This window comes from Epinephelus lanceolatus, chromosome 3 (assembly GCF_041903045.1).
Source record: "Epinephelus lanceolatus isolate andai-2023 chromosome 3, ASM4190304v1, whole genome shotgun sequence".
NCBI classification, from domain to species: Eukaryota; Metazoa; Chordata; class Actinopteri; order Perciformes; family Serranidae; genus Epinephelus; species Epinephelus lanceolatus.
Genome location: NC_135736.1, coordinates 41,746,449 through 41,759,977, shown reverse-complemented (window position 1 = coordinate 41,759,977; position 13,529 = coordinate 41,746,449). Strand labels below are relative to the sequence as shown.

General features: G+C 41.4%; 1 protein-coding gene across 1 annotated transcript in view; it reads right to left on the bottom strand.

Moving 5' to 3' along the window:
• Window positions 1–1,492, bottom strand: part of LOC117254929 (extracellular serine/threonine protein kinase FAM20C) — a 42,788-nt gene extending 41,296 nt beyond the window's left edge. Inside the window, exons 1-2 of the mRNA XM_078166387.1 lie at window positions 1,401–1,492; window positions 539–1,058 (exon numbers count right to left, since the gene is read on the bottom strand). Coding sequence (XP_078022513.1) covers window positions 539–1,053 — 515 coding nt within the window. The 5' untranslated portion in view covers window positions 1,054–1,058; window positions 1,401–1,492. The remainder of the gene's footprint in view (window positions 1–538; window positions 1,059–1,400) is intronic.
• Between the last annotated feature and the right edge of the window lie 12,037 nt (window positions 1,493–13,529).

Below are 13,529 nucleotides of genomic sequence, written 5' to 3'. Positions count from 1 at the left end.
GAATTACCCAGCCTGGTCATCAGAAGAAAATGGCACTGTCCTATTCTGCAAACCATGAATATGCTAAATTTGTACATTTCATACGTATCATATCAGCGTTTCTAAAGTGGCGTAGCATATGAGCTGACTTTGTAATCAGGAAGTGGAGGGCATGGTGGATGGCATGGTATCTAGGGGAGACGCTTGCCAAGCTGCAGAACACTGTTTAAGACCAACAAACAACAAAACTGGTTGTGTTGTAGCGACCCGGTGGCTTTCTAACCACCAAACATCCTGTCGCTGATTTTACTGATTGAAACATAAACACACATAATGACTTCCAAATGTAATGTACCTGTGGTTTGCAGACACGTACAATGCCAGCATTTATTCTTGTGATTGGGTTGCATCATAACACAAAGCTGTCTATACAGTGTTCAGAGATAAGGTTGTATTTAATCGGCTGAAAGATGCTGAAAGAAGTAAAATAAAGCAAATACAACAAGTATGTTTCGTTAAGGGAAGTGGTTATGGGGAGGTAGTAAGGAGAGTAACTGACCACATCTGGGAGCTCTTCTCACTAGCCTTGATCTGTGGTTTCACTTTCAACAGCCAGTCACCCTCAGGGATAGGAGGGCTGGGCATATTGTAAAGGGGATGGTCAAACAGCAACTCCAGTTTTGATAGCCCAGACTCCACAGGTTCAGCTTGATTGATGCCGTAGCGACCCACATTGACTGGCGTGTCCATTGAAGTGTATGTTCGTTCCGTCACTGATAGGCCCACGTCAGAAAGTGTTTGCACATGACCTTTGGCATCCTTACTGGCACCTTTATCGGAATAATCTATTTGTCTGGTATCTGTCAGGGGCTCAGCTGGATGACGAATCCCCATGGAGGTGTAGTCAGTGTGTGCCAGGTCTCTCAGGATGTGTGTCCTGGGTAGCAGTGGGGGGTCACAGGGCTGGTGGTAGATGGGAAGAGAGACAAATGCCAGGAGGAGGTGGAGGAAAATGGTGATGAAGGCCAAGGACAGACAGATTGTCCTGGAGCGACAGCGCATACGCCACATCATTCCTCCTGAGAGGAGGGTCAGGAGAGTTGAACACATGAATGGAAGAAGAGAGAAAGAAAATGTCGTGTGAAAGATCTTGAAAAACATGTTGGGGGAACATGAGAAAAGCCATATGATGTAGAGCGCTAAAAATAAATTAAAGACACAGCATCAAGCAAGCCATAGCAGAACATGCCATTGACAAAGGCAATAAAGTAGCTTTTTACAATCAAAGTTACAATCAAGTTTTTTTGCAATCAAAAAAACTGAATGCTAGTCTACTCCTACCTGCTCCCATTCTCACATGACCTAACTGAAGTCACTGCACAAATCCTCTTACATGTTGAGAGAAACAAAAGGCAACTTACCAAAGCTTCCTTCCTTCTGCAATGCTTTCTGACACCCTGCTGCTGTTGTTATTTCCCAGTGGAATGAGATGGTACTCTATTCAGTATCCAGTCAGCCTTTACACAGTTGTTTGTACTTTTCTCCATTTCTGCTACCAGCCTCAGGTTGGGAGGGGTGCCAGGTTAAAGTGATCTAGACACAGATCAATGTGTTTACTCTCTCTTTTAAAGGTCATGTGTGTAGGATTTACTGTAGGGGGATATAGTGGCAAGTATATTTTCTTTAGTGTATAATCACCTCAAAATAAGAATCATTGCATTTTCCTTACTTTAGAATAAGCCTTTATTTCTACATAAGGAGCAGGTCTTCATTTATGGAGATTGCCATGCTGCACCACTATGCTCAGGATGGGCAAACCAAACACTGGCTCTAGATAGGGCCATTCACATTTTCTCGTCACATAAGCACACACTAAGTTATCAGAGAAAACAGATAAGCACACATTAGCAGGTGCTGGGCAAGCAGGCCATCCTCGGTGTGCTGAACAGCGTGAGATACACTGATTTGTAACATGAAACAGCTTTAATCAGGGTTTTTAACCGGTTTTAATCACTTGGTCCATTTGTTTTTGAGAGAAAGAGACCTCCACAGGTAAAAACCTCCTGAGGAATGAACACTGAAGGAATTCTAACTGGAAGAAGTTTCAGCTGGTTGCAAGTCTGCAATCCTCACTGCTAAATGCCACTAAATTCCTCTACATTTTACACACTTGATCTTTAAAGTCCTTTTCTGCTGGTTTATTTGTCTTGTGTGTCCTTCTGTCAGCGCATTAGACCTTTCAAAATCCTACTTTTTAATTTGCACAGTGTGTCTGATGATCTAAAAATTTAACCCTATTCTCCTGATTCCCTTGAAAGTCACTTCAAAAGACAGTTTGATTTAAAATAGAAATAGGTTTTCACATAAAGGAATTTCCTTTAGTCTTTTGGTGCATGGGTGACAAAAATAGAAAATAGCTAACATTAGAGTAGAATATCAAAAAATAGTATTTAAAATATGTCCAATATAAGTGTTTAAAATGAAAGAACTGGGCAGGAATGTGCAAAGGTTCAAAGAATAAAAAGAATATGCAATGAACAGAGATGATAGTTCAAAAAAAGGTGCATTAATATAACACATATAGACAGATGTGAAGATCTTGATGTTAATGTTTTGTGCAGCGTCTATGGGAGATGTTAAGAGCACTCATAAGACTTTGATGCTAATCAGTCGGTATTGGAATGGCAATCTGACTGCGTAGACTGCATTAACACATCCAGTCAGGACTTCAGTACACACACATTGACAAACTTGAACATTGCAGCAAGATCTGTACTCTGCATTGATGGTCTGACATTTGAAATGCTGTGAAATGATGTGTCTTTGATGTGGAGCATCGGTTACAATATAAAAGAGCATTTAACAATCTCTGAATTAAGATCTGAATCTGCTTCAATGAGCAGGAAATCCCTTTTGTACTCCTGCTTTGAGCTGAAACCTTAAATTTCTGTTGCACGTCTGACAACAATGTAGAGATGGAGACATATTCTTACTCACGCACTAACTCACACTGTTAAAGGAGCTATATGTAAGAAATCTAAAGCAAATAGTCATAAAATCCTCCTAATATGTCACAGAGACTAAGGAATAATGTTAATATAACATACTGATCTCACCGACAACAATAACCAGCCAGAATATTTGCAATTTTTTAAAAAAAAATTACGGTCCGCAAATCATGTTCATGTTATGAATTTGTGTTTTGGCCTGTCGCCATCTACCAGTCACACAGTCAGTAGAGTTTCAGCATCCGGGTTGCCAGTAGTTATGACTGAGCTACAATGGCTGACAGTGTGACTAAACCCAAACGCCCTCATTATGATTCCCAAAAACGCCAAGACAAAACTCGAGGCAAAGCGAGGATCTATATAGGAGATGCTTTTGAACAGTGGAGTTGAAAGCGGAGAAGAATCTGAAATCGGATGTCGAAGTGGCTACTCTTCTCCTCGACAGGTAAGCTTTAGCCAAAGTTGCTTAACTAGCATCATAGCTAAACGGGGATGGACATTTCGAATACTTTCAACTGTTATTCATTTTCGATCATACATTGTAGCCCATGTGCAGGTGGGTCATCGACCCGAGTGATTTTTTTGAAAAACAAACGTTAGCAGCACGGCAAGCAGCATTAGCAGTGTCCTCTGCTGCTCTATCCTGGCAGCAGCGTTAGCAGCAGAGAAGCCGGACTTGCTCAAACAGGGGGCGGACACAACTTGCGGCAGTATTTTGAATTTGAGTGCAGTAACCGTTTTGGCCACATTCTTACATACGGCGCCTTTAAAGGTTCATTGTGTAGGATTTAGGGCGGATATATTTGCAGAAATGGAATATATTATAATAACGTTTAGATTCAGTATCAGACAACTTTATTAATCCCACCAGGGCAATTTTCCTTGCACACATGGTATAACATAACATACAGTAACATGTAGACACATAAATAAATGAGTAATAAAATAAAAAACAGAAATAAAAACTATGCCAATGAGTTCAGTGGAATAAAGGAATCTATAAATAATATAAAACTAATAGACTGATTATCATAAAAGAGATTAAAAAACAATTCAAAAAAAGTATGTTTTCTTTAAAATATGAATGGTAGTGTTTTTGTTCCCCTGGATTGAGCTGTTTATATCTACATAGGGAGCAGTTCCTCATCTACAGAGATCGCCATATTGCATCGCTATGTTTCTGCAGTAGCCCAGGATGGACAAACCAAACACTGGCTCTAGATGGGGCCATTATCATATTCGCATCAGTCACCGCATTTTGCAGCCCCTCCGCGAAAAGAAGCGTTGGAAAAGCACTGATGTTTTTTACACAAATCTGTTTTATTCAGTGCTTTTACCGGCTTAAATCTAATTTATAAACACTGCATATGCACAAAACGAGGCCCAAAAGAGGCGTATGCCACTTCCCACGCAAAAGTTGTGATCTATAAAAGAAAAAACAGACTTGATGGGAGAAACTTTGACCCATGCTTATGAACATTTTGGAAACATGACATGGGCGACGCAGATGGTGAGGTGGAAGCCTGATTGTAGAAACTGTTGAGTGTTTTTTTGGCACACACCATTTTTGGCTTTTGTTGGTATGTACATTTTTAGTACGGATCCTACGCACTGTTTTATAAATGAGACCCCTGATCTGTTGAGTTTGGAGAGGAGGAGATCTCTGCGGATAATTCGGCTCCCAGTAAAACCTCCTGACCATTGAACACTGAAGAGTTCGAGAGTTCACACTTGGGAGAAGTTCAGCTGGTTGCAATCTGCAGTCCTCACTGCTAGATGCATCTGAATCCTAAACACTGCTCTTTTAACATCTGTCAAAAACTTACCACGGAAGTCCATGAGTAATCTCTGATTTTTATTGGCATCAATCTGCAGCTTGTATACTGTACAACATCAGTTTAAAAAAACACTACCTCCAACAACATAGAAATTAAGCCCCATTTCCACCAAACACTTTCGGTATGGTACCTTTGGAAACAAAAGTGAGCCTTCAGACATGGAGCCTAGACCCTAGGTCCATTAAGCATTTCCACTGCAAACAGTTATCACTCACTGCTCCGTCCAGCACTCACTGTATTTCTCTTTACCAGTGACATAAATAGAAGTCTGCAACTTGTTTATCCTCCACAGAACGAGGCTGCATGGCGACATTTTCTGAACAAAATAAAACAGGCTGCAGTGAGTCTCTCTCATGGGATATTTAAAAATAGCAAGTTTGTGCATTTAGTCCTTTGCATTTTTTGCAGGCCCACAGGAGTGACGCTCCACAACAGTATGGATTTCAATATATGCTGTCCAAGAAAAATTAATATGTTTAAATGCTTGAAGACCCACTCATTACTAAAAGTGTATGTCACATAAAAACGTAAGTAGTGGTCAGTGTTGTCACAGTGAAATTTAAGGTGTGCTGATGGATTCACGTTATCAGCTCACACACTGAGTAACATAACAAGTTAATGTTCCACCTTAAAAGTTGCCTGCCCAGTGAATTAAGTTATTTTCTCCGTCTCCAGCTGCTGCAAGAGGCAGAGGCAGCAAAACATCCTTTCATTTTATAGTTACAGTTTACTAATAAACTCTCCACAGTATGAACAGTGGTTACATGAGCCTCAAAACCAGCCACAACTCAGCCCTGAGCAGAGTGGCCATCCTCTACTGACCAATCAGACTGCAGTGTTCACAGCTCCCCCTTTTAGTACCAGATCTGTGTGCTAGGTACCCCAAAAGAGGGGGGACCAAAAATGGGGATGGTGCAGAAAAGTTCTATTGGTACGATCCACAACTTTTCACAGTGGAAACAGAAAAGTGTACCTAACTGAACTGAACTGTACTGGACTGGACTGCTTGATGGAAACGGGGTTTTAGTTAGCATTTTAGCTCTCCCGGTTCCCTCATCTCAAAGTCAGTGGGTTTTTTGAATGGGCTTTTGATTAGATGCCTGAAATACTGTAAGTCTGTAGTTAACACAAGCTTAAGAGATTTTTACTTGTTGTTCTAACAACCCACTCATAAATTTTGAAGCTTTAACGTGTCTCAAAAACGCTACAAGTGGCCAAATGAGACTGCGGAACGTCATCACACCTAACATGGATTTACATGTGGTGGCGATGTTAAAGTCATGCAACTATAATACAGTTCATTTATAGCCTAACGTTAGCTTCTTACTTCTGGCGATCAAAAATCATAAAAGTTCATTTGTGGAGATTATCTTGCTGAGCAAAATGTGTGAGTAACATAAACTTTTATTTGCTTCAGAGCTTATTTTCTGCAATTATCCAAAATCCAATGGATAAATCTCATTAGCTTTTTTATTGAGGGAACCAGGGCGATGTTAACTTTTGGATTGGCATGCAAAAAGCATCATGCCCCACTCTATTATTAATTGCACTATTTGAATCACTGAGAAAAATAGGATATGTGGGCAGCAACTCAGAAGTCTAGAAGCAGACTGAATTCCCTCAGACAGGATGATTCAAAGTTTTGGTTTGGTCAGATAAATCTCTCCCACATTTTTGGCTTTGAAACAGTGTTTCCTGCAGATCTAACATCGCACTGCGAGGGGAAAAAAAAGGAAAATAGAGAGGCAGCATTAGTCAGTAGTTATTGGAAAATGTGTGTGTAAATATACTGCGTGAACATAAATAGTAAATTATCTGCAGTCTGTCAGAGGATTCGTCAGCGTAAGACTTCATAACCAGGCAGTGGGCGAGACAGATGTTTCATATTCTGTGTGTGTGTGTGTGTGTGTGTGTTTGACTTTGATTCAAGCACCTCAGACCTCATGGAGTGTCCCGCAGGATACACTGTTTCTGTGAAGTATGGCTCTTTAAAGTCGGTGTGTGTGCATGTATCTACATGTTGTATATGAGTGCGTTCATGCAGAGCGATCCACGTGAAAGATCTGAGAGAGTTTAATCAAAATGCATGTGTCATACCCACATGACTATCTCTATGATGTATATCGACTGTACATAAAAAGGATCTCCCACCTCAAAATGACTATCTGTCAGTTTAATAGAGGGCATTGAACAGATTTAGTGCAGGGTTTTTTTCCCTGTATTCAGGCAGGTGGTCATATTCATGTATTATTCATCAGCACTCATTAAACATGGATGTTTCAGATTACAATATGAGCAACATGCAAATGAAGCAAAGGAATTGAACATTATGAAAACCACAGTGGCAGTGAAAGCTGCTGGAGACAGAAGGAAGATTATTATGTTTGTGTGTGTAATGTGTTTATCATCTATAAGGATGAGTTCCTCTTAATGAGTGAGTATCAGTCTACAACGTTCTTTGACTAAAGAGCACACACAGATGTAAGCGGACTCTGTTGTCTCTCTGGATTCAGAGGATTTAAATTCAAAGACTAGGACACATCTGAAAGGATGTCAGTCAATGAGAAGATGAAAGTTCGTCGTTGGTTTTAGATGAATGTTTTTAAGGGGCGTGTCTAGGGAGAGGGATTAATAACTGCACTGTAGACATGCTTTGTGATCTATAGATTGGTGACATATGAAAACACATTCTCACTCCGACCTCGTCACATATCGAAGTTTGGTCATTTCCACGTTGAGATGCAACATGCAAGGTACCCTGGGTGCATCGGTTGTTGACGTTCTAGGAGACTGTGTCAAGTTCTGTCTGTTGCATGCATTGTGTTCTTTGAAAATACACTTCTGTTTTCACAGGAAATATATTATACTGTCTCTTTCAAAATAAACACTCTACGTTGGTACAACACCACAACTGATGTTTTTGTCCTTTAACTACAAATGTGCATGGTTATGTTTAGCCAACACACGCACCTAGCTGGGTTTAGGAAATAAAAAACGGGGTTTGGCTTTGCTATCTTATGGGGAGCAAACACCAACCTCTTGGGTGAAAGTTTGTCAGACCCATCCACCACTCCTCCCGCCCGCCCTAGTCGGAGTTTCGCAGCCTTAACTTTCGTGTTATCCTCCCGTGTTTCCCCTGTCGCCACCAGGCGCCATTAAACAATAACAGTGACCAGCTGCATATTATGCCAACGTGAAAGGACAGCTTTTTTTGTCAGTGTCTGACGCCAGAAGTCACTGACCAAGCGCCAGATTTCTACGAATTCAAAGTGAGATATGAAAGTGCATATGAAATAAACAAGACAAACAGCAATGCCAGTGGCTCAGCAAGACTGCACTCCTGTTCCGATAGCTCATCTTATCTTAAGTTAACACGCAGTGTTAGCATGCTAACAGCTGCTAATCCACACTATAACACAAAGTACATTTTAGGCTGTGTAATGATCTAGTACAAAACTGGAACTCAGTTGCAGAGGAAAACACAAAACACCAAGAACATTTTTTAAAATCCAGATCTTTATTTAGGAGGTCAGAGTTCAAACACATGAAAGCAGTCAGCGGAGGCAGAAAAGTCCGTTCAGGGAGACCACACAAAAAGCAAAGTCCATAAATCCAAGCAGAGGCAAAAACCAAGGAGCCAAACACGAGATAAAGGCTGGAGAGCATGAACACACTCAGGCAACAGTGACAATCTGGCAATTAAATGAGGAAAACACTGGGCTTTAAATACACAAGATTTGATTACTAACGACACACAGGTGAGTGGAACAAGACACAGGTGAAACACATGAGGTAATTAACAAAGGTGGGGAAACTCAATAAACCCAATGAGAACACATTTCAAAATAAAACAGGAAGTGGACACAAGCACATGAGCATAAACTTGTGGTGCTGGCGTCAGTCACAATACTCATCCTCAGTTTGATTATCCTTACATTTGTCCAGACCTCCACCGAAAAAACTGCTGTAATTCAGAGCCTTTCCTGGGAAACATAGCTTGAAAATTTTGTGGATGCTACCGCACTACAAAATCAATCAGCTTCATTACTGAAAAGCTATTTGACTCAGAAAGTAGTGACATTAAAACCATTTATTTTTTATTTAGTCTTTATTTAACCAGGAAGAGTTTTACAAGAGAGACCGAGGTAGCAGCCAATCAAAACAAATACAACATGCAATACAATCCACAATAAAACAACAACTATTCAGACATAGTGGCCTCTCAAGAAAAACAAGCACGTCTCTGTCACCACATTCTTTATGATGCCCTTAAATTCATCAATGGATATAAGTGTTTCTAATTTTGGATCTTTTTGACGATACTAGAAATGTAGGCCTACTTAAAGGGGCAATAAGTGGAAATTCATCATTTCTAGATTGAAGGAATTAAAAAATTGCTACGTGAAGTACTAGAGGTGTAATTTCATCTGGAGTATAGCATGACGTAACACACCCTATCTCTGTGTTGATCTCCAGCCCCTTGTTTACAAGCCGGTCCAGCTGCGCGTTCATGTACAGTACAGGCCAAAAGTTTGGACACACCTTCTCATTCAATGCGTTTTCTTTATTTTCATGACTATTTACATTGTAGATTCTCACTGAAGGCATCAAAACTATGAATGAACACATGTGGAGTTATGTACTTAACAAAAAAAGGTGAAATAACTGAAAACATGTTTTATATTTTAGTTTCTTCAAAATAGCCACCCTTTGCTCTGATTACTGCTTTGCACACTCTTGGCATTCTCTCGATGAGCTTCAAGAGGTAGTCACCTGAAATGGTTTTCCAACAGTCTTGAAGGAGTTCCCAGAGGTGTTTAGCACGTGTTGGCCCCTTTGCCTTCACTCTGCGGTCCAGCTCACCCCAAACCATCTCGATTGGGTTCAGGTCCGGTGACTGTGGAGGCCAGGTCATCTGCCGCAGCACTCCATCACTCTCCTTCTTGGTCAAATAGCCCTTACACAGCCTGGAGGTGTGTTTGGGGTCATTGTCCTGTTGAAAAATAAATGATCGTCCAACTAAACGCAAACCGGATGGGATGGCATGTCGCTGCAGGATGCTGTGGTAGCCATGCTGGTTCAGTGTGCCTTCAATTTTGAATAAATCCCCAACAGTGTCACCAGCAAAACACCCCCACACCATCACACCTCCTCCTCCATGCTTCACAGTGGGAACCAGGCATGTGGAATCCATCCGTTCACCTTTTCTGCGTCTCACAAAGACACGGCGGTTGGAACCAAAGATCTCAAATTTGGACTCATCAGACCAAAGCACAGATTTCCACTGGTCTAATGTCCATTCCTTGTGTTTCTTGGCCCAAACAAATCTCTTCTGCTTGTTGTCTCTCCTTAGCAGTGGTTTCCTAGCAGCTATTTGACCATGAAGGCCTGATTCGCGCAGTCTCCTCTTAACAGTTGTTCTAAAGATGGGTCTGCTGCTAGAACTCTGTGTGGCATTCATCTGGTCTCTGATCTGAGCTGCTGTTAACTTGCCATTTCTGAGGCTGGTGACTCGGATGAACTTATCCTCAGAAGCAGAGGTGACTCTTGGTCTTCCTTTCCTGGGTCGGTCCTCATGTGTGCCAGTTTTGTTGTAGCGCTTGATGGTTTTTGCGACTCCACTTGGGGACACATTTAAAGTTTTTGCAATTTTCCGGACTGACTGACCTTCATTTCTTAAAGTAATGATGGCCACTCGTTTTTCTTTAGTTAGCTGATTGGTTCTTGCCATAATATGAATTTTAACAGTTGTCCAATAGGGCTGTCGGCTGTGTATTAACCTGACTTCTGCACAACACAACTGATGGTCCCAACCCCATTGATAAAGCAAGAAATTCCACTAATTAACCCTGATAAGGCACACCTGTGAAGTGGAAACCATTTCAGGTGACTACCTCTTGAAGCTCATGGAGAGAATGCCAAGAGTGTGCAAAGCAGTAATCAGAGCAAAGGGTGGCTATTTTGAAGAAACTAGAATATAAAATATGTTTTCAGTTATTTCACCTTTTTTTGTTAAGTACATAACTCCACATGTGTTCATTCATAGTTTTGATGCCTTCAGTGAGAATCTACAATGTAAATAGTCATGAAAATAAAGAAAACGCATTGAATGAGAAGGTGTGTCCAAACTTTTGGCCTGTACTGTACGTTCCTGTGAATCGCCGCCTCCTCCCTCCTCTCGGAGCCCTTGGCCCTCCCTCCCTATAAAAGGCCACAGCTAGTGAGCAATGGCAGCGCGTATTTTTGAAGCGAAACAGTGGAGAGCGGAACGAAACGTTCACCTGAAGACGACCAGGATCCGACATTACCTCTAAAGAAACAACGGTCGCTGGCGAAGAAGTTGTCGGATAAAGAAAGGGACAGAACCTGGATTAACATTGGCCTTGCATTTCCAAGGTGGAGAGCACTGCAAGAGCTAAACAGGCTAAAATTTGACTGGGAGCTAGCTCTTCTTCTCCTGGACAGGTAACAGTTCAGTAACAACATAAAGTCAAATGTCTGTTTTAATTAGTGTTACAGTAACGTTAGGCACATGTCGCTATGTCGATTCAATTAAATTTAATGTTACAATCGTAGCATGGGTTAATGTCCGGAGCTTGAGTTATTAGCAGCTTGGTCCCAGCAATGGGTCAGGCGTTATGGTTGTGTTAGGTGAGTAGCCCGGCAGCCCAGCTAACATTTGCAATTAGCATTGTAAAATGTAGCCCGGACTCGCAGGCTGCCTGCCAGGCTAAAACGTTGCTCTAACGGAGAAGAGTCGGAACGTTAGCATTAGCTCCTGGTATTAGCACAAGCCGGGATCCGGCGATGGCTCTAGCCGAGTCGGCTGCCACAGGCTACTGGAGTAACTTAACAGCTATGGAGCGCTTCTACCAGCTCTTCTAGTCACTGAGCCTCGCCTCCATTTCAGCAAATATGTTACATTTATTACAGGTACCATCATCATTGAAGTAGGCAGGGGAATAGCTAAACACAGCAGAGACTGAGAGTGAGTGAAAGACATCGCTAACTGCTAAACTAAGTTCAGACAAGGCGAGTGGGGGGGTGGGTGTGGAGAGCAGAGGTAGAGGAAGGAGTGGCTCATGACACACTTTGTTTTGGTCTACAGGCAGTGCACAACAGCAAACCTAGCGGTGAAACGATTTCACTTTTTGCCCCTTTAAGTTTGTAAAGTCGTTACTTGTAGTGCCGCCACTGCCCAACACTTTATCCAACATATTATAGGCAAAGATAAATTTGTCTATTCTTAAAACACACACACAACATTAATTGTAGGTTAACTCACAAAACTTTTGTATAGCATCTGTCTTTAACTTAGGTTGAACTAGTTAGCTAACATTTTTGTACTATTAAAATACATTGCCCAATTAGTTGTATTAATATTCCAAGTGTACAAACATTCTTGTCTTTGTCTTTTCGAGCAAGACATTTTGACACATCGTCCACCTAAGAAACCACCAGTGAAAGAGCACAGAGTGAAGCTAATGCCCCTCGCCATGCTGCTGACTTAAGCAGCTACAGACAAGAAAAAAAAATAAAAGACATAAAAATAATCAGAATTATCTCAAATGCAATTCAATTTCATACAATATATGTAGTCAGGAGCTCCTACTCTGTCTCTCTTTGAGCTAATGGGTCCTTGGCCTGAAAAACCCTGATCTTGAGGATGTGTATTTTGTTTGGAGGTCTTATTGTATGATTCACGTTATTTTCACATTCATCAAACCACTCAGTAACCCCTTGTGCCCTGAATGGAATCATCCAGATTCATGGTTTTGCTTCAATCTGTTGCCTTTGTCTGTTTGCCCTCAGGGCCACAGCCACCATTGATGACGAACAAGGAATCTGTAGTTAAAATTATAAAAGTGATGGTAACTCCAATTTGAAGTGCCTCTCACAAAATCCAAGGATGCCTTAAATGAAGGAAACAAAAAGTCCACCCGGAGCTTTTCTTGGTGCAGAGAGCTTTGTCACTGTAAGTCATTTTGCTGCATTTGCATTATGCTGATCGAGGAGCTGTGACTTTAAATTGAAATTAGTGTGTGCTTGAACTCGTTGGCCCTCGTGCTTATTTAATTGTTGTTGCATCCTTGCTCAGCATCGTGGCTCGTGGAGGTCTTTTATATTTTATGGTTTTCAAGGTTGTCAGCACAATTTAGAATTAAAGTGTACATATTTTGCGGCCCCTCTGAGTCATTTTTCAAAAAGAGGCTTTTTTTTACTTTCTCACTTTAGTTGACAAATTTTATGGGTGAAGCAAAAAGTTCTCAAGGATATCTTCAGCCTTCGGCGATGTGACGAGAGAAATCAATCAGAAGATAGGTTGCAAACAGCACCACAACTGTCATCTTCACATCTTTCCCTCCAATGTTTTGATTTGTTTTTCTTACTTCAGCTCACCTACCAGCCCTCTGGGCCTTTTGTCTCTTTCTTGCTAAGTATCTCTCTCTTTGCCTATGCACACTCTCTGTCTCTATCCCTCACTGATTTATTATAAACAAGCTGTTTCAAGCTTTATCTTCACACCATTCATCTTTCATCCCCCTCTGCCTCTTTACTCTCGCATCATTTCACCACCCTCCTCCATTTCCCCAAAACTTAGGACCCCCTTTTATCTCCGTCTGGATGTGAGCTAATGAAACACACAGCCACTGATGGTCAAAGCGGGAGCTGCCTTGTGCACACGCTTGCAAAAGGACACACA